Source organism: Epinephelus lanceolatus, chromosome 20 (assembly GCF_041903045.1).
Source record: "Epinephelus lanceolatus isolate andai-2023 chromosome 20, ASM4190304v1, whole genome shotgun sequence".
Taxonomy (NCBI): domain Eukaryota; kingdom Metazoa; phylum Chordata; class Actinopteri; order Perciformes; family Serranidae; genus Epinephelus; species Epinephelus lanceolatus.
Window position 1 is genome coordinate 4,530,409 of NC_135753.1, and position 20,788 is coordinate 4,551,196.

At 39.0% G+C, this 20,788-nt stretch overlaps 2 protein-coding genes across 5 annotated transcripts in view; both read right to left on the minus strand.

Moving 5' to 3' along the window:
• LOC117264749 (melanoma receptor tyrosine-protein kinase-like) overlaps positions 1–18,671 on the minus strand; it is a 108,414-nt gene extending 89,743 nt beyond the window's left edge. Inside the window, exon 1 of the mRNA XM_033638964.2 lies at positions 18,447–18,671. Coding sequence (XP_033494855.2) covers positions 18,447–18,531 — 85 coding nt within the window. The 5' untranslated portion in view covers positions 18,532–18,671. The remainder of the gene's footprint in view (positions 1–18,446) is intronic.
• LOC144458969 (uncharacterized) lies at positions 7,998–13,845 on the minus strand. Of its 4 annotated transcripts, XM_078163001.1 has the most exons (5): positions 10,731–13,845; positions 9,272–9,798; positions 8,981–9,124; positions 8,637–8,741; positions 7,998–8,513 (listed from the first exon to the last, which is right to left on the minus strand). In XM_078163001.1, the coding sequence occupies exons 2-5, from the start codon at positions 9,308–9,310 to the stop codon at positions 8,370–8,372; spliced, it is 432 nt and encodes a 143-aa protein (XP_078019127.1). In that variant the 5' UTR covers positions 9,311–9,798; positions 10,731–13,845; the 3' UTR covers positions 7,998–8,369. The 4 variants fall into 4 exon arrangements, 3 of the variants coding, with proteins under 3 accessions (XP_078019127.1, XP_078019128.1, XP_078019126.1); XR_013488298.1 differs by having other exon boundaries at positions 8,637–8,775; positions 9,272–13,845; XM_078163002.1 differs by having other exon boundaries at positions 8,637–8,738; positions 9,272–13,845.
• Positions 18,672–20,788: the final 2,117 nt, after the last annotated feature.

The window sequence follows — 20,788 nt, forward strand, 5'->3', positions numbered from 1 at the left end:
AAATAATAAAAGTCAAATGGAACAAAAAAAAGTTATGTTTCTGTTTTTACTTTTCGCTTACATATCTGTAACTTGTTTTGTCAGGCAGGTGTATGTTTATGTGAGTGCTGGATTAGCATTAGTGTGCACGCTGTTCTGGTGTGAAGAGGACAGTCAAAACTTAGCAAACATTTTTACGTTGAGAAAAATTTCTGATGCTTCCAACTGTATGAGAGGCCAAGAAAACTAAAACTACTAAAACTGCTATGAAGAGAATCAAAAGGTTGCAAAGTGACCACATAGAGATACAAAATGACCACAAAGAGAAGCAGAATGAGAACAAAGAGATGAACATCTACAAATATGCATGAAAAGACTAAAAAAAAAACAACAATCGCAAAGAGATGAAATCAACCACAAAGAGATAAAAACAACCACAAACAGATGAAAACAACCACAAAGCGACACAAAACAACCACAAAAAAGATGAAAACAACTACAAAGAGATCCAAAACAACTACAAATAGATGCAAAACTGGGGCATCGGTGGCTTAGTGGTAGAGCAGGTGCCCCATGTACAAGGCTGTTGCCGCAGCGGCCCGGGTTCAAATCCAGCCTGTGGCCCTTTGCTGCATGTCACCCCCCCCCCCCCCCCCCCCCCATCTTAACTGTCCTGTCCAACTGTCCTGTCCAATAAAGGCAAAATGCCCTAAAAAATATCTTAAAAAAAAAAAAAAAAAAAGATGCAAAACAACTACAAATAAATGCAAAACAACCTTAATGAGACACAAAACTACTACAAATAGATACAAACAACCATAAAGAAATGCCAAAACAACTACAAATAGATGCAAAACAAGCGTAAAGAGGCACAAAACGACCATTAAAAATGTTTAGTGTCTTTTTAAGTGTTTGGGTTGGAGGCTCTTACATGTCGATGCCATCCATGCAGCCTGGTGAGCACAGTTTGTCCTGAATCTGGCTGATTGTTGTCGTAGTTTTCAGTCAGTACAGCTCAACTCAGTATGCTAACAGTGTTGTCATGGTTACCTCGAGGCTCCAACATCTTCTTTATTGTTGGTGTTTCGCTTAGCTGCTTCCAAAGAAACACACACACACACACACAAGTACATACACAAAAACAAGCACACACACCGCCAAGGTCTTTCCCAAAAGTCAGAGTCAATGGGAACAAGGTTGACACACACACACACACACACACACACACACACACACATTTCTGTTGGCAGACTGAAGGTCAAATCACTCAGTTCAAACATTTCTCTGCAGTCACAACAATCAGTGTTACATCATTTAGTGCAGCTGAAGCTCTCAGGTTTAAAACGTTTCAACATCCACGACACACAACAAACCAACCGATGGTTGCTCAGTTAACACACACACACACACACACACACATACACTATTCTCATTTTTATATCGATGATTGCTCACTGCAGAAACAAGCTGAGAGACCTGATTAATGTGCAGATTATAATCCCAAAGTCTGTTGACCAATCAGAAGAGGCCTGCAGGGTATCGGCTTTGTTAAAGTTCATTAAAGAGAAAGATAAGATTTAAAAAGATAAGATTTAATATCATCAATGTTTGACATAAAACAAATGAAACAGCAGGTCCACTCAAGGTAACTCCTCAAGGACCTCTTAAAGTTCCATGGCCACTAACAAGTCTCATAGGACCTCTGCACATCTCTTCAATGACCTCATGAACCTCCATAAAGAACTCTGCAACCACTTCACGGACCACTTTGATGTCTTTAAGCACCTTTTGAACCTCCACATGGTACACCACAACATACAGAAGAACCCTTTACAACCGCTTGAAACACCAGGTCCCCTCAAGGACCAGCAGAACTTTCTCAAGAAATACTACAGCCTCCTTGAGGACACCTAGAACCTCTTCAAGGACCTCTGGAACCAAATCAAAGATATATACAACTTTTTTGAGAATCCCTATGACCTCTTCATGGATCTTTACAATCTTCTTAAAGACCCCTGAAATCTATTATAGGACCTCTACAAGTTTATTGCATCTGTCTGGACCCCCACAAGGAACTCCTCAACATGTTAAAGGACCACTCCTCATCGACCTCTGCAACAAATTCAAGGACCCTTTACAACCTCATGAGCCTTAAGGAACACTGGACCCTTATCAAGAACCATTGGAACCTCTTCAAGAAATTCTACAACCTCCTCTAGAACCTCCTCAAGGACACCTACAATCTCCTCAAGAACCTCTGCAACATACTAAAAGACCTCTACAGGGTTCTCAAGGACACCTAGAACCACTTCAAGGACTTCTTAAGGGACCATGAATCCTCTTCAAGGACCTTTTGAACCTCCTCAAAGATCTTCTTAAGCCCTGTTTCCACCAGAGGTGTATGGTACCTTGACCGAAAGTAACCCTTCAGAGACTCCGGCTGCTGCAAGCGGCAGCAAAAATAATTAAATGAATGGCTCAATAAATAAATAAATAAATGAAATCATAAAGAAAGAAATGTAGAAATAAAATGCCCAATTATCAAATAAATTTGCAGGTTGATTTGAAAATAGATAAATATGCACAGAAATATAAAAATAAATAAATAAATGCGATTTATTTATGTATTTGACAAATTACTTATTTTCCGTATTCATATATTTTCATATTTATTTATTTCCTCATTTATTCTTTTATGTTTACATTTATTTCCCTATTTATTTATTTATGTATTTATTTATTCCTGTATTTCTTCACCCATATGATAATGAGGGGGTGTGTCTTCATGGTGTCACTTAACAGCCATTGGTTAATCTATATGAGATTTCACAGATCGATGGTACTTGTCTCGATCCCAAATGCAGCCTTCCGGAAATCACTAGGAGGGGCTATACGCAACTAGCAATGAATATACACTGGCGAACAATTGCAAGAGATCTAAGAATTTTGGGCGACATGGCTGAAAATCCAGACTTCACGCAGTTTCGAGTGGAGGCACATTTGGAAAATTTGAGAGTTATCTGAAACTACAGACTACAGACATACTGGCAAAGATAAGGTGACACTCCTCTTATTGTCTGAATTATTAAACCAAACAAAATACAAAACTTACTAGACAGTGAAAGGACAGACAGAGATGAAGCATCTGTTAAGCGTGAAGAACAATAATTATGTGAACTTCAGATAGGTTTATTGTGAAGTGACAATAATAATCATATAAAAAAAGGAGGAAAGTTAGTTATCTTTTGTATTTCAGTGGTCACATATACTTACATTGAGCTCAAACTGATCTATATGCAATTAATTTACATGTGATTTTATTTAAAGAAGCAGTCTGTGCCACAGCCTCTGCACAATGCAGAAGACGACAACTCCAGCCTGGACAGCAGACCCTCTACTGTTCATGTCCACTCTGTCAGTCTTTGAAAGAAATGTAGAGATGGACAAAAGTTTGAACGTTCACAGAAATCATAAACATTTATATTTTGTTAATGTCCTTGTTACCTGAGCAGATCTTGCTCTGATTCTTCTCCTCTTTTATCAGTATTAGTGAAAAGTTAACCCCATATTCAACACTTAAGTAGCCTACATAATGTATAATATGAAGGAAAAAACACCATATCAAAACTGTATAGAATAAAACTTTATTTTACAAAAGGAACATGTGAAGGATTACACCAATATCCAGCAGGCACAGCATAATCCCTGGATGCTTCTTTCTGAAACTACCGAACAAGCTGATGCCCCCATCAACACACCAACACACCAACACAGGCACCATCATGCTCTCTCTGCTGGCTGTGCAGACTGTGAGGATGAAATTCATCTAAGGAACAGTTTGTGGATGTCCTGCAGCTTCTGCTTCAGTCCTGCATCAAGCTTCACTCTCTTCTGTCATCCCATGTTGCTGCCGTGATCTTCATCACTCACTGTGATGATGCTCTGCCCCTTGCTGCAGACTGCAGGTCTGTTGATGGTATAACACGAGATGTTCCAAAGTTTAAATATGACATATTTCATGTAGTATGGTAGCAGCTGTTCAGGAGTAAATATATTCTAAAATGGAGTGGGTCTTTGTTGTTGTTCAGTTATAACACTGATTATCAACAGCATGTGTCAAATAGCGGTCAGACAGCTAATACTAAATCATAGCCAGTTAGCTTGAGTGTGTTACAGATTCAATTGACTGTGCAAACTCAACTTACTCTCTTAATTTAAACATTGCATACGCAATACAAGTATCTACATGTGTAAACTGAAAACATACTTTCATTGATATAAGAATGTTGTCAACAGTAACCAACTCATAGCTCCAACTCACCAACAGAAAGGCAGCGGGATCCTTTAAACACAGCCCGTACCCAAAATTCAACATGGTCTTCACGTCAACTTCACGTTCCCTATATTTGACACTGAACATAAAACTTCCATGCAGTGGTCGAAACAAGCAGAGTTACCGAAATATTAATTAGACATTACATTTTACAGTTCCAACTGTGCACCTCCGGTCTTTGTGAAAAGGGCCTGACCTGACACTTTTGAAGTCTCCTCACAGTACTGTGGTGTGTTCTGGTTTGATTGCTAATGCCTGAATAGTCAAGACACACACCCCTCATTATCATATGGGTGAAGAAATACAGGAATAAATAAATACATAAATAAATATATAGGGAAATAAATGAAAACAGAAATAAATGTAAACATAAAAAAATAAATGAGGGAATAAATAAATATGAAAATAAATGAATAAGGAAAATAAGTAATTTGTCAAATAAATAAATAAATTGTTTTTATTAATTTTTATATTTCTGTGCATATTTATCTATTTTCAAATTAACCTGCACATTTATTTGATAATTGGGCATATATTTATTTATTTTTGATTTTGGCAGTTTCAGTCCTTCAAGCAAAACATCCTTATATTTTATAGTTACAGTCTACTAATAAAACTCTCCACAGTATGAACAGTGGCTACAGCCTAAACCTAGCCACAACTCAGCCCTAAAGGCCCTGACACACCAAGCCAACGGTTGGCTGTCGGTCAAAGTCGGGCCGTCGGTGAGCGTCTGTCACCCTAGTTTTGCGGTGTGTCTCACACCGTCGGCACTTCGGCCTCAGCAGCGGCGGCTTTTCAGCCGATTGAGCATGTTGAATCGGGGCTGCAGAGCTTGTCGGTGAGAGAGATCACTCTGATTGGCTGTTCGGGTTTTATTTCCTCGCCCCTGTAGCGAGTGAATCTGCCTGTAGTGAAACTGGGGCTAACCGGTTTGTTATTCAGGTTAAAGTGGGAAGAGAGTGAAGTGGAGCCTGCGGAGGAAACACCGGGACCGTCTGGATGTAATAGTCCGTGGAGGTGCTGCGGTGCTCGGCTGCACAGATAGGAAATCCAGGATGTACCACTCTCTCACTCCGCCACTTTGTTTATCTCAGGCATTCCTCGGACTTTCGGTTTCGCCTTTTGCGTTATTTCCTCTCATGCAGGCGCAGAACGTACGTGCTACTTGGCCGTTGGATGTAGTCTTTGTAGTGTGTTCAAATGCAAGTGACACAGGGCGACATGAGGCGACGTAGACGACACAACATTTGGCTTTCGTCACCGCTAGTCCTTTGATGTTGGTTTGGTGTGTCAGCACTTTAAGCAGAGTGACCGTCCGCTACTGACCAATCAACGAACTGCAGTGTTAACAGCTCCATCTTTTAGTATCAGATCTGTGTACTAGGCACCCCCACCGAAGGGGCACCAAAAATGCTAACAGTTAGGAACGGTTCCATTGGTACCATCCACAACTTTTCACAGTGGAAACGGAAGAAAACGTACCAAACTGTGTTGGATCCGTAACGTTTTGTGCCGCTTGGTGGAAACAGGGCTTTAAAGACCCTAAAACCAAACTTAAAATTTTAAGAATGTCTACTAGTTTATAACATCTGTCTGAAGCTCCTACAAGGAACTTCACATCATGCTCAAGGCCAATTTTACCCTCCTTGGTGACCCTTTGCGACATATTCAAGTATTCTTTACAACCTGTTGAACTGTAAGGAACAATGGGCCCTCCACAAGGACTACTGGAACCTTGTCAAGGAATTCTTCAACCTCCTCAAGGACACCTAGAACTTTTCCATGGAACTTTGCAGCCTTTCCTGAAACTTCCTCAAGGACCTCTGGAACCAAACCAAAGATACATACAACGTTTTTGAGAATCCCTATGACCTTTACAATGTTCTTTAAGACCCTGAAACCTCTTCAAGAACATTTACAAATAAACCTGAAAAATTAAACCTCTTTAAGAACTTGACAAATGAACCTCAAAATTAAACCTCTTTAAGAATGTCTACAAATTAATCACATCCATCTGGAACCCTCATAAAGAACTCCATGATGAATTCAAGCACCTTTTAAACCTCCTCATGGACCTCTGCAAGGAACTCAAAGACCTTTTACAACCTCCTGATCCTTAAGGAATACTAGACCCTTTTAAAGGACCCCTGGAACCTTGTCAAGGAATACTACAATATCCTCAAGGACACCTAGAACCACTTCATGGACCTCTGCAGCTTTCTTGAGGATCCCTGAAACCTCTTTACTGTTACTGACAGCCTGAATGTCCCACTGAACCCTGTTCAAACTTTCAAACTATATGGAAAAAAAGGAGCAAATAGTCAAATATTTGTATTGAACAGCCACATCTAATTCAACTGACACAATTCTAATTCGGGTAAAGGACCTCTACAACTTCATGACATCTGTGTGGAACCTCCACAAGGTACTCCTAAAGGTGGTCAGGAATAGTCAGAACCTCTTCAAATATGTCTGGAAAGTCTTCACAGATCTCTGGTACCAACTCAAGGACCAACTGAACCACTTCAAGGAACCCTGGAATCTCTTTTAGGACCTCTGGAATGGACTCTACAGTCTCCCACTATATGTCTGCAACCTCCACAAGTTCATTTGCAACCTGCTTGCAGGTTGTAACCACCTCCTCAAGGATCTCGTCAGTGAACTCTACACTCAATATTCAGACTCTGAATCCTGGTGTCTGATTGGCTAGCGGATTGGTGTGGGAAGTGAACCCTCAACTCTAACATGAGACTGAAACATCTGTGTGGATGTAGTGAACATATAACAACACAACAAGAGTCTATTCAAAACAAGGACAGACACACAAACACACACTGAGAGTCACAAAAATCCTTCATAATCAAATTATTGCCAAGACAAAGAGAGAGTGCAGTTAGCTGTTTTCACGTTTAAGTGAAACACACACACACACACACACACACAGATAACAGTCTGAACAGCTGAGCTCAGCATTTTCTACCATCATTCCTTAGGTTATTTATTCTTTCATTCTTTCAGGAGACAAAACTCATACAGCCAAACAGCCTGATAAAACAAACAAACAAAATATGCTCAATATTCATCAGTCTGACCTCCTGTGATGCTTTGCAAACTTGTTTTTGTTTCTACTGTCAATTCAGCTGGAAAAAGGAAAGAAGACTATCTGTTATCTCAGTTCAGATCTTTCAGAAACACATGACGCAAAATGTGTCTTTTTAATCAAAAATGCCAACAAAACTCTTTCTGGTTCCAGCTTCTTCCAAGTTAATCGTCCTTGATATTTGATTTTATATCTTTGGTGTTAGGACTGTTAGTTGGACAAAGTGAGTAATTATTTGAATATGTGAACTTAAGCTTTTAGAGATAGTGACATGCACTTTTTCACTGCTTTAAAATGATTAGTTAGAAATAACTTAATTAATTGATAATGAAAATAATCATTAGTTACAAACTTAGCTTACATTCAATGTACAAAAGGTAGAAAAAATTAATGTGATCATATACAAATGTGAGCTTATGGGTACTCGCAGCAGGTTCATTAGGCATTACAACCATGCAGAGCCAGCCATGAAGCAGTATAAGCTGTTCTTTGGGCCCCCTGGGAAATACCTTTTATGAGACAATAAAACATATACTGAATGTCCTTAACAAAAAGACACCATTTTGTGCCATATTTGCCAACAAATACTGACAACACACCGAGGATATTTGCAGTGGCAGGGTTCCTACAAGTTTCAACAAGTCAAATTTAAGACTTTTTTGGATCTTTTTTAGACCTCGTTGAATAGAATTTTAGATCTCGCGACATCATATGATAGCTTTTTGTCATCCTCAAAGTGATGAAATTAGTGATTTCACTGCCATACAGACAAAGGAGTCTGAAGGATAATTAATATAAAATAACTAAGTCCCAAAATTACTCAAAAGTAAATTTATTAAAGTAGAAAACAGTCATTTCATATGAACACAGTCACAAAAGCTCAGTTCAGATCAAAGCCAGAGCAATCAAACCTGGTTGATAAGAAAACTGAACTAGTCCCGAACAACAAAAAAGTCACTTAATCTTTCTGAGCTCTGCAGCCTTTCTCTTCTGAGCCTGCGCTTCTAACTCCTTCTTCCTTCTCTCCTCTGAAATGTAGTCACAGTACCTGGTCCAAGCTCCTTCCACAGACTTCAGGAGCTCCTTAGTGAGTGGCACCTGTCAGGGAAATTCATGTAATCCTATTATAAAACACTGCATTGCTTTTAAAACTAATAGATCACTTAAAACTCTCTACCGGTTTTCTTTAATAAATGAAGAAACTTGATGAAATTAACACACCTTAGTAACAACAGTGTCCTCCATTATGTTGGTTGTCTCCACCTCTTTGTTCACCGATAAGCCTCTCTCAACAGACGCTTGACCGTGGGACAAGATGAGCAGCTTCTGGCAAAAAGCCCAGAGGTCAGGGTAGGGCTTGCTGAGGACATCACACAAGAACTTTTGCTGCCAGCATCCTGACCTTAACTTTTAACATCTTTTAAACCTATTTAAACCTAATACGCCATTCTTTAACCTAAAAACACTGTTTACATCATTGCAATCAACACAAACATCACATCGGTTTTAAAAGGTATACACACAAATGCTGCATCAAGTCTAAGTAGGTTAAATTATCACACTACCTTGAGGATCGACTCAGCACCAAGGCCAATGTCAACATCCTGCAGACAGACCCAGTTCTTCCTTTCTGTGACATCCAGTCGGGTCAGCTGGACTGTTGTGGCGTGTTGGAGGAGCTCCCTCTTGATAAAGCGCCTCAGAAAACACTGTTAACAGGCACACTAAAAAGTGAACAGATGTCCTGGCAAAATGTAAAACTGACAGTTCAGAACAGGGAAAAGGAGAATGTAAGCATTCACTGACTCTACGGAAGCTAGAAATGGCATTACAATGATCCCCGTATGAATCTTTACCTTCAGCAACTCCACCAAGTCCCTTCCTAAGAAGGGCATCACTGGCTAGGATGAGAGGACACTTTATAGCTGCCGCTATGGTGTCATATGATCCTGTATAAAATAGAGGAGAAAAATATAAAATGTATTTCATATAATTGGTAGAACTGCATGCACACTGACATTAAGGTTACCACATTACAGTAACTCAAAGTTGCTTTCCCCCTCAAGTTTCAAAGTTCACAACTATCAGTTAATTCAGCTAAACAATGTCTCCGTAGAGAGGAAGAAGTCATCAGTGTTCTCCAGTCGTATATTTGTATAACTTATTCAGAGTGCTCATCTGTTCCAGGGTTGGGGACTTTCTTAGTTCTCACTGCCTCCATGTAGATGAGGAGTGATGGCCAGACCGCCAGAGCCCTCTCCACCACAGGCAGGTTCTCCACCCAGCGGTGGGCACAGAAGGACAACGGGAACACACTTGACTTGGTGACCTGCATGTAGTCCTCCCTCCTCGCTGGCACATTGTTAAACAATGTGTGCATTGCCTTCAAAAGAAAAAGGCATGTTCATTTGTCACATGCACATGGTAAACATTGTACAGTGAAATGTTTTTGATGGCTTCCACGACAATGTGAAACAAGACTGAAAAATAGAAATACAAATTAAAAATGAAATTAAAATTAGAATAAAGTTTCAGTAAGTAAGTTCAGTAAGTTTCAGTTAACACAACAGCAATGTACAGAGTTGTACAGTGGGTTGTCGGTGAGGGGAACCATGTGTACAGATAAAATTTACAATACGGTTGTACTAAACACCCCTTTTCTGATGATGTCATACTGGCAGCAAACTGCTCCACTGCTTCCAGGTGGAATTGATAACATTAATTGTGGCCCCATCACTGGAATGGCTGTGTCACACTAAATGGAAGAGGTGCATTCATTAATTTGATCAATTACATCTCTGTTTCCAGGCAGCTAGTACATTGTTTGTAAACAGTGAAAGGGGTCTATTGGGTTTAACAGCAGAGGTGTGGAGATCATGATCAGACTGCAAATCAATATTTACAGCAAAAATAGGCAGAGGGGGATTATGAATGTAGTACAGACTTATTATATCTTCAGCAGTCTGTCCAGCTCCCATGCCACAAAGCCACACTTGAAGGCACTGTGAAGTGTGTGAAGACCACAGCTCCCCACAGCCACCAGCTACTTACCTGTCATTGAAATTCATATAACTTTATTAGAAAATGTATATAACCATATCAGTTTAAAACCCTTCTCTGCTGTGTCTGTAGGAAAGTGACATGTGGTATTAACAGGACATGATGTGACTGTTGAGAGATAGAAGAGTTGGAGGCTGTCCTTTCTCTTCCCTAGTGGTCCAGGGCTTTGGCCATAGGCTTTAGGGAAATGAGTTGTGTGTTTGTGTGATAAATAATCATGAAGACACTTTATATAGTAATGATTCTAAAACACACCTCCATAGAGATGAGCCTGCTCCTCCTGGAGAAGGTCGAAGAATTTCCAATTTACATTGGGACCATCCATCGACACAGAGACCAGGCTCCTTAGATGGAGCTGGTTAATACACTCCTGAAACACAAAAATTAATGTTAGGCAATATCCATGTTGTTCATAGCCGAGTTCTGCATTACAAATGAAAACAACAAGGGTTGCAGGATGAACAAATGTGTAGTCTAATACTCAATTGCAGCTACAGGAAGGGTGACTGAGAATATTCAAATGGCTGTGATAATTGCAATATTGGCTACGTACCAACACGCATTTCAAATGTACTCAAACACTCATTCCTATGAAGCTGAAAATGAATATACATGTTGCTAGTAAGTTCACAGATGAGACAAGTAGGCTAAGTTAACGTTAGCCTACAATAGGCCCACTGATATAAAGTTAGCTGGGACACTACAGCTAGTGGCATTCTAGAAAAATGTTTAGCTACCAAATGGAACAGATAAATAATTGATTTGCGTTAGCTACTTACTCTGACACTCACCAGCAAGTCCTGCGCGGTTGCATGTCCCATGAACTGGGACCCCAGGTACCTCGACTGGACTTCCCCCTCATCCCAGAAACCAACATGTATGTCCAGCTGCTTGGTCTTGGTCACCTGGTTCAAACTTTCATCAAACATAACAACGAACAGTCCGTTGTTGACTTTCGTGACGAGATCCCTCTTGATGTATTCCACCAAACCGAACTTTGTGATATAAGCCGTCTTATCACCACCACATGCAAATGTTTTCGTGATGTTGGAATTGTTGGACATGTGGGCAAAAAGCTTGCCTATGCCTTCGTTGCTGTTATAGTACTGGTGTTTAACTACGGTTTCCAGCATCCACATCACTTCTGCCACCAGTGTTGGCGTGAATCCCAGCGCAAGGTTGATTCTTCCTTGAGTAGCGAGAGGCCGAGTAGAGGCACCGGGAGGCTGGGTAGCAGTAGCGGGTGGCTGGGAGGTTGGAGGCGGAGCCGGTGCTGCAGGCACTGGGTCCCCCGAAGGAGGAAGTATGGAGGAGAGTTGTCTGGTGTGTTGCAGACCTCTTATTTGGGTCTCATGTTTCCAAGACTTCACATGCGATTCCAGAGCCTTTACCCCTAATGTTCCGAGTTGAATATTTGTTTTGCACAAAGTGCAACGGGCTTCGTGCGGATTCCCATCCGCTGCTTTTAACCAGGACCTAAACACACTTTTATCTAACCACAGATTGTGGTTGCAATTGTTTCAAATACTTAGAGTTGATATGTATCAATAAATTTATATTTTTTGCAACACTAGAATTTACTGTGTCACTACAAAGCATTATATTTACAAGTCCCTCATAAGAAATAATGAAAATGTATTTTAACCCTCGTATATGAAAGGTCACTGTAATAATAATCAATTAAAGAAAAAACTAAGACTAAAGTCGTGCTCCAAATGAACTGCTGATTAAACTGGTCTCTTTTTGTCTTTCTCATCTCATCACTGTATCAGACTTACACAACATTATTAGATACTTGTAATAAATGTTTGCTCCTCTCCATATGACTGCCATGTTTTAGGTCGTGTCACATCTTTTCTACATTCACACATCTTACACATGAAGACAGGTGAGGTTCAACCCTTTACAATGAGACTACAACACTAAAATATGCATCAGACTTTAACCAGATCAATCAAAATGTTCTGAGAAGAACCGTTAAGGGGGTTATGCCGTAATAGACAAATACAGTATTTACTGTAGTCAATTTGAAGCTAGTGTTGCTGCTAACAGGTCCCACTTTGGTCTTTATATGCTTGTCTGTACTAAAATAATAACAGTGCCATGTAAAGTGGCAACTAGAGGGTAACACAGGAGTGGATTTTCACTTCTGTCCCATCCCGTTCCTGTGTTGTGTTTTTAAATAACAAAGAATATAGCATTTAATCATATTAGAACAAAATATTTATATGGAAAATTAAGCACATTCAATCAACTATACAGAGAAGCATGCTGCTAAAATAACAGCTCAAACAGCTATACTGTACATATTCTATATTTTTAAATAATATCTTTTTCGTATGTTTATTGTAATACTGCTGTTTTATATTTATGTTCTTGACTGTTGTCCTACTTTGCTTTTAATTATATTTCCTCTTAATACGTTCATTGTTTGCACAAAACATCAAGGCAAATTCCTGGTAAGTGAAAACTTACAAATGTACTAAGCTTTATTTTGATTCTAACTGCTACAACCATGTGGCAAATAACTAGCACACAGTCCATTAGCTCTATGCTAACATATAATGGGAATTACCATTAACACGCTAACAGAAATGAGCATCGCAATAATATTATCTTAATAAATGATCAATTTTACTTCACATGCTAAACATAAGTGTACTCATATACTTAGAGGTATATATTTCCTCTGTGGAAACGAACTAATAGCTGCAATAACTTCACATTGCTAGGCCAATATTTTTATTATGATTACTGTCCTGCCCAGTACCGCTGACTTTTTCCCTGTCCAGTCCCAGTCATGTGATGAATGGTAAAACAGACTCCAATCCCGCGGAAATCCCACAGTAATCCCATGACATCCAGGATTCCTGAAAAATGTCAGTCTTGAGTGGCAGCACGTTTCAAAAGAGGGGCCCCAAACCAAATTCTGCTCAGGGCCCCAAAAAGTCTAGGGCCAGCCCTGTAATATGTATTTTAAACACACTGGGGAGTTACAGGGTGTTAAGGGTGAGTACTGTGAGATATCAGTAATGATATGATCTGTGTGATCCTCCCTCAGGTTATCACTCCCATAGGGACACTTTGTTTATTGGGTGTGTGAACTAAACTCTGAGTGATCCTCATCTTTTCATTGTGCCTGTGAACACATCAAGACAACGACTGAGGGATGAAAATTAAAAACGTGTGAGAACTGAAAAGCTTGTGAATTTAACTGATGCTGTGATTAGCACGAAGGGTTTGATTAAAACAATAATAATAAACATAATAAACAGAAATATTTCAATCAAATTTACTGTTGTTGTAACACATATAAATGGAACCAGCATGGACAAATGTAATTAAAGGCAAAAATGCCCAAAAAATATCTTTAAGAATTTTTTTTATATATATAAATTTATATATATATATACAGTACAGGCCAAAAGTTTGGACACACCTTCTCATTCAATGCGTTTTCTTTATTTTCATGACTATTTACATTGTAGATTCTAACTGAAGGCATCAAAACTATGAATGAACACTTGTGGAGTTATGTACTTAACAAAAAAAGGTGAAATAACTGAAAACATGTTTTATATTCTAGTTTCTTCAAAATAGCCACCCTTTGCTCTGATTACTGCTTTGCACACTCTTGGCATTCTCTTGATGAGCTTCAAGAGGTAGTCACCTGAAATGGTTTCCACTTCACAGGTGTGCCTTATCAGGGTTAATTAGTGGAATTTCTTGCTTTATCAATGGGGTTGGGACCATCAGTTGTGTTGTGCAGAAGTCAGGTTAATACACAGTCGACAGCCCTATTGGACAACTGTTAAAATTCATATTATGGCAAGAACCAATCAGCTAACTAAAGAAAAATGAGTGGCCATCATTACTTTAAGAAATGAAGGTCAGTCAGTCCGGAAAATTGCAAAAACTTTAAATGTGTCCCCAAGTGGAGTCGCAAAAACCATCAAGCGCTACAACGAAACTGGCACACATGAGGACCGACCCAGGAAAGGAAGACCAAGAGTCACCTCTGCTTCTGAGGATAAGTTCATCCGAGTCACCAGCCTCAGAAATCGCAAGTTAACAGCAGCTCAGATCAGAGACCAGATGAATGCCACACAGAGTTCTAGCAGCAGACCCATCTCTAGAACAACTGTTAAGAGGAGACTGCGCCAATCAGGCCTTCATGGTCAAATAGCTGCTAGGAAACCACTGCTAAGGAGAGGCAACAAGCAGAAGAGATTTGTTTGGGCCAAGAAACACAAGGAATGGACATTAGACCAGTGGAAATCTGTGCTTTGGTCTGATGAGTCCAAATTTGAGATCTTTGGTTCCAACCGCTGTGTCTTTGTGAGACGCAGAAAAGGTGAACAGATGGATTCCACATGCCTGGTTCCCACTGTGAAGCATGGAGGAGGAGGTGTGATGGTGTGGGGGTGTTTTGCTGGTGACACTGTTGGGGATTTATTCAAAATTGAAGGCACACTGAACCAGCATGGCTACCACAGCATCCTGCAGCGACATGCCATCCCATCCGGTTTGCGTTTAGTTGGACGATCATTTATTTTTCAACAGGACAATGACCCCAAACACACCTCCAGGCTGTGTAAGGGCTATTTGACCAAGAAGGAGAGTGATGGAGTGCTGCGGCAGATGACCTGGCCTCCACAGTCACCGGACCTGAACCCAATCGAGATGGTTTGGGGTGAGCTGGACCACAGAGTGAAGGCAAAGGGGCCAACAAGTGCTAAACACCTCTGGGAACTCCTTCAAGACTGTTGGAAAACCATTTCAGGTGACTACCTCTTGAAGCTCATGGAGAGAATGCCAAGAGTGTGCAAAGCAGTAATCAGAGCAAAGGGTGGCTATTTTGAAGAAACTAGAATATAAAACATGTTTTCAGTTATTTCACCTTTTTTTGTTAAGTACATAACTCCACACGTGTTCATTCATAGTTTTGATGCCTTCAGTGAGAATCTACAATGTAAATAGTCATGAAAATAAAGAAAACGCATTGAATGAAAAGGTGTGTCCAAACTTTTGGCCTGTACTGTATATATATATATATATATATATATATATATATATGTGGGTGTCGTTTTTCTTATTACAAAGACCGAAATCACGATGAAGATAGTTTCAGTTTGAATTTATCTTGATATCATATATTTATGTGGTCATTCAATAAGTGTTACTCATTTTATCTCTGCTACAATGCCATGCTGGCTATTTACAGTAGTAGGAGCGAGGCAACACCTGTTAACTAAATTAAAGCTAATATATGCCTTATTGGATTTAATTTTCCCAAAGAAGCACATTTATTTGTTCTGCTTTCAGTGTAAAAAAAAACACGCTCACTATGAAGGCTGCCAGAGAATTTTTGTTTTTTGAAATTGTTTTTTGAATTTGTGTTTGCTGTAATTATATCATTTTTTTAATCAAGTCTTCATTTATTTAAAAGATTATAAACAAAATCACACCATGACAACAACTTTAAATGCAGGAAAAATATACTTGGAACTTAATTGTTTAAGGTACGTTGATTTTAAATATAGAAATATTACACTTACCATCTACAAAAGATTAGAAAAAAATTGGTATGAGAATTAAGTATTCTCTTTCGTAAACACACTTCTGTAAATTGTAACAATCCAAACTGCACTTATATTGGTCCAAAATTATTTGAGTTTGATAGCGGCAGGGCTGTTTGTATGACTGCTGCATTCAGACAGAAGACTCAACCGCAAGGTAATGAATTGAACGAAACGCTGTCTGGTTATATCTGGTAACGTGTTTTATCCTGTTGAAAAGAAGAAGTAAATAAAAGTGTTGGTCAGTCTCTTGTTTTAAATGAACTTTTGCAAAGTAGTTACTAACTGGAGCTCAGTGACCTCTACTCTGACACACTTTCACTGATCCACAGTCAGTCCTGCCGAGCGCTGCTGTGCGCCAGTGTATGCGGACACGGACCAAACCATTGTGAGGCAGATGAGGGGGAGGACGCAATTTTTTTAAAGTTAAAATTCATCGGGTTGCATATATAATGCTTTCAGTTTTTATTATTATGTAGTTTAAAATTATAGAGTTTCCTCAAATGATATATTGGGGGGGGGGGGGGGGGGGGGGGCAATTAACCGTTTTTCCAAAGAAGGGTTTTTGGCTATGTTTAAAGCTGCTTCAAAGTCCCTTCTTTACACCGTATTTTCATTTTTAACACAGAACCAAACATCTGCGGCATAATGTCGCCCCAGTTTGTGATTTTACACAGCATACCAGCATCATGGAAGCAAAAGAGGCATGACATGTAACACGACAGTGTCAGCCTCTAGTGTGACATAACAGACATATCAACAGTGCTTTATAAACGTTAACATGACAACAACAATCATTTACCATTCCTGTTATATGGCGGCTGATCTCGTCTTCTGTTCAGTGGGTAAGGAGCTCCTGCAATTCATTGTTTTCACTGTTTTGCAGACATAAACAGTCACTGTTCTTCTTGAGTTACCTGCTAACTGCTATCAGCTCCTTTTAAAACCTCCCAGCAGTGTGTTGAACATATATAATGTCATCAAAACGTCACACCCATCCCATCCTGCAGGATGTCCCTTTAACACAGACTTGGATTTTGCGCTCTTACTACCTCCACTGCCGTCTGAAAGGCGAGACAACTCTGTACCCCCATTCCATGATTGTACCTTTTATAAATAGTGTAAATAGTTACATGTAATTAAGTTGGTGAAAATGGGTTACATCTGAATTTTTTATTTTTGGTAAAAAGCTTATATGTAGAATAAAACATTCATTCTGTTGCTTTACATCTTTCACCATGCAAGAATCCCTTCTTTTGGCAGGTTTCCACACATTTTTAGGATTTATTGTCCAGTTTTTTAACATTTGTGAGAAAAGTAATCAAACAGTAATCAAATGTAATGAGTTGCATTACTTTGATGAAGAAATTAAAATAATAACAATGCATGTTACATTTTTAACAGGGTAGGCCTAGCTAGTAATCTGTAACCTCGACCAAACAATCAACTAATCAAGAAAACAATCAGAAGATCCATCAATCATGAAAATAACTGAAAGCTGAAGCCCTACTGAGGCTCTTCCTCATCAGTTCATGTTTGGAACAAACAGGTTATTCAGTCTACAGCCACAGTGAGGGCAGACGAGCTCAGAGAGTTGGCTCAGATGCAAAGAAAACAGCAGGAAATGAACGTTTAATTGCTGATAATTCAGTAATGAAAGAGTTTAAGTGTAGTTTCTCTCCTGTGATGTTCTGACGGGAGCCAAACTGAGCTCACATTTCAGCTCATTAGTTGTAACCCGTTACATGAATCCACTTTGTCTGTGAGCTGTTTAAAGTGTTTCTTCTGCAGAAACTCCATGATAATAATCTAAACTCTAAACTCTAAACACAATTAGTGTTGAATGAGACAACACATGAGGCATCATGTGGTTTATGCCTAATTTATGACTGAGCATATTAATCATTATTATAATGTTCTTATTGTGGTATAAATTGTACTTGTAGTTTAACCATTCATTCCTATAAGAACCTACATATCTAAACTCTACTTTCACTAATGATGATAACGTTATATGAATTTAACCAACTGTTATAAAGACAGGCTACATTTACATTTTGTAAACATTTGACGTCTTTTATAACATTTCTGTAATATTTCACCTTATTATCATTTTGTGAACTTTGAATGTATTAAAACTCAGTTTGCGTCAACCTATTCATAATTTATCTTCTTTTTTACACAACACAACTGTAGGATAAATAGCAGGCTACAACTCCTATGGTAAAGTAGGAGCAGCGATGGAGATAAATCGGTAAATCTCTTGTTTAAGTAAAAACAGCAGAAACAGTCTTAAGATCACTTTCCAGGGCTCTCACCCCGGGCTCCTGCTCCCTGTCTCCCACACTGACACGCTCTCTCTCCGGAGCTCTCACCCCGGGCTCAGTCCTACCTTTCCTGTCGGGACTGGGGCAGCAGCAGCGGCCGAGCAGCAGCATCAGGAGCGCCGCTCCTCCTCCTCCTCCCCAAAACCTCATGTCTGCAGGTGTTTCTTTATTTAAATTCCTCAAAGTTTGTCTCCTTGTGATAGTTGAGAACAGATGGTTTCTCCATGAGTCGCAGTGACAGCACAGGCACTCGCGTGTTTGAGGGTTGGAGCGGATCTAGGTGAACTAAGACAGCAGAGAAGTCCACACCTCCTCTGTCTCCACACCTCCTCCCTCTCTCTCTTATTCAGTTTCAGTTAACTTTATTGACATGTCATACACATGACATACATGTGTGGTCGACTTTGCTGAAACTCAACATCATTGTCTGTCAGAGAAAATGCAAATAAAACAACAGCACAAATAAAAAAAACATGAAATAATGTTCATGGAATAAAAAACACTTCACTGCGTCCATTCGAGAGGAGACAGGGAAGAGACAGAGGAATAGGGTCAAATTTTTACCTTAAAGATATTACCAGCGCGCTGGCTTTAATCACCCTAACAGGAGTAAATAAAGTTTTATTAAATTAAAGTAAATGAATCAAATCAACAGAGGAAATTGTCTTCGCTTGTATTTCTTTCTTTCAGAGGCCCCCTGGTGGCCACAGGCCAGTGAAAAGTAACACGTGCATTAACTCAGTGGTGTACGGAAATACAATTTTAAGGGTACTTTTACTTTAGAATTTATGCTGCTTTGTATTTCAACTCCACTAGCCTACATGTCAGCGGGAAATATTGAACATTAATTTATTTATATATTTATTTATTATTTAGAACAAAACATTATGAGCTAATAAAATAAAATTCTCTCTTAAAGACTACACAGCAACTAATTAATATATTTTCATCATCAGTTAATTTATTGTGTAATACATTATATCATAGGCATAGATTTCAGGGGGGATCGGTCTACCCCTAATAAAAACACAAAATGAACGTAGCAGAGGACTTTTATTTTAACTAAATTAAAGACATTTACACAGTAAATTGGTTCATAAAAATTCACCAGAATGTAGGAAATCAAGTGTTTGATGCTCGAAATTTTCTGGTGAAGGACCAAATACTCATTTGTTAAATGAGGCAAATTATTCAGGTATTTTTTTTTTTTTTTCATAAGAAATAATCAAATGTTAGAATAAAGTCTGAAGTCATTTAATTTAGTAATAGTATGATTTTTTGATGACCCTCCATCAGTCTGGACCTCAGGTTGGGAACCAGTGATGGTCCATCAACACAGGAGGTTTTGTTTTACCTTAATTTTAATTTCCTATTGAATAAAGTAAAGGAAATAATATATGGTTATAGAAATGCGATCCTGTCAAACCTGCTGCTCTCCTCAATAGAAAAACAACACAAAGTGAAAACACAAAGTGAAAACAAAAGGTGAGTCATGTGAGCCAATGTCAAATATGAACAGAGAACACAATGATGAGACATGTGATCAACCTGAACAGATGAGGAATGTTCAGCAAACATCAGACAAACATTCACACGCAGTTGAATCATAAGAATGTCAGTGTGTACTTTCAAAAGTTTTCTTCATTTAATTTTTCCTGGTTTCAGAGTGGCCTTTGTTTCAAATCACATGTTCATCATTTCTTTCTTAAGTACTTTGTTTCTTCTAAATAAAAATTTCTTACTCAAAAATAATTCTCTTTAATCTCTGCATATTGCAAAATAATTGTTCCACTGTGAATTTTGCACATCCCCTGATTAATATTTTTGCACATCCTGCTCAAAACTGTGCAGCTCTCTTATTCTGAAACTGCTATATTGTACATATTTGTTTGATAAAAGTATTTTTTTTTTTTTTTTTTTCACTACAGTGTCTACTACAGTTTGGGTGGCGGGGGAAGTAGGGGAGTACAGGCTGGAGTCGAGCCTTGGCTGCTGCGGCATGGGGCGCCTGCTCTATCCAGTAAGCCACCAATGCCCCAAAGAACTGAGAGACTTAGAAGCTGTGATACTTGCCAAATGGGGCGCTACTATGTTCTGACCATGCAGGGTGCTCAAACTTCCTTTTTTGTTATTTTGAAACTGTAAAAGATCTAAATAAAAAGTAATCTTGCTTTGACTTCCTGCCTTTTGGAAATCAGTTCATCTTGTACTCACTTAACTATTCACAGTTAATGAAATTTTGATCAGGGGTGCCCAAACTTTTGGATGCCACTGTATATTGTAACTTTTCTGTTCTATATTGATGTTCTTGAATGTTATGCCTTATTTCTATTCCTTTTAATTTGTTTATTGTATGTTTAGTATATGCACCAAATACCAAAGAAAATTTGAGAGAAGTGAAGTGAAA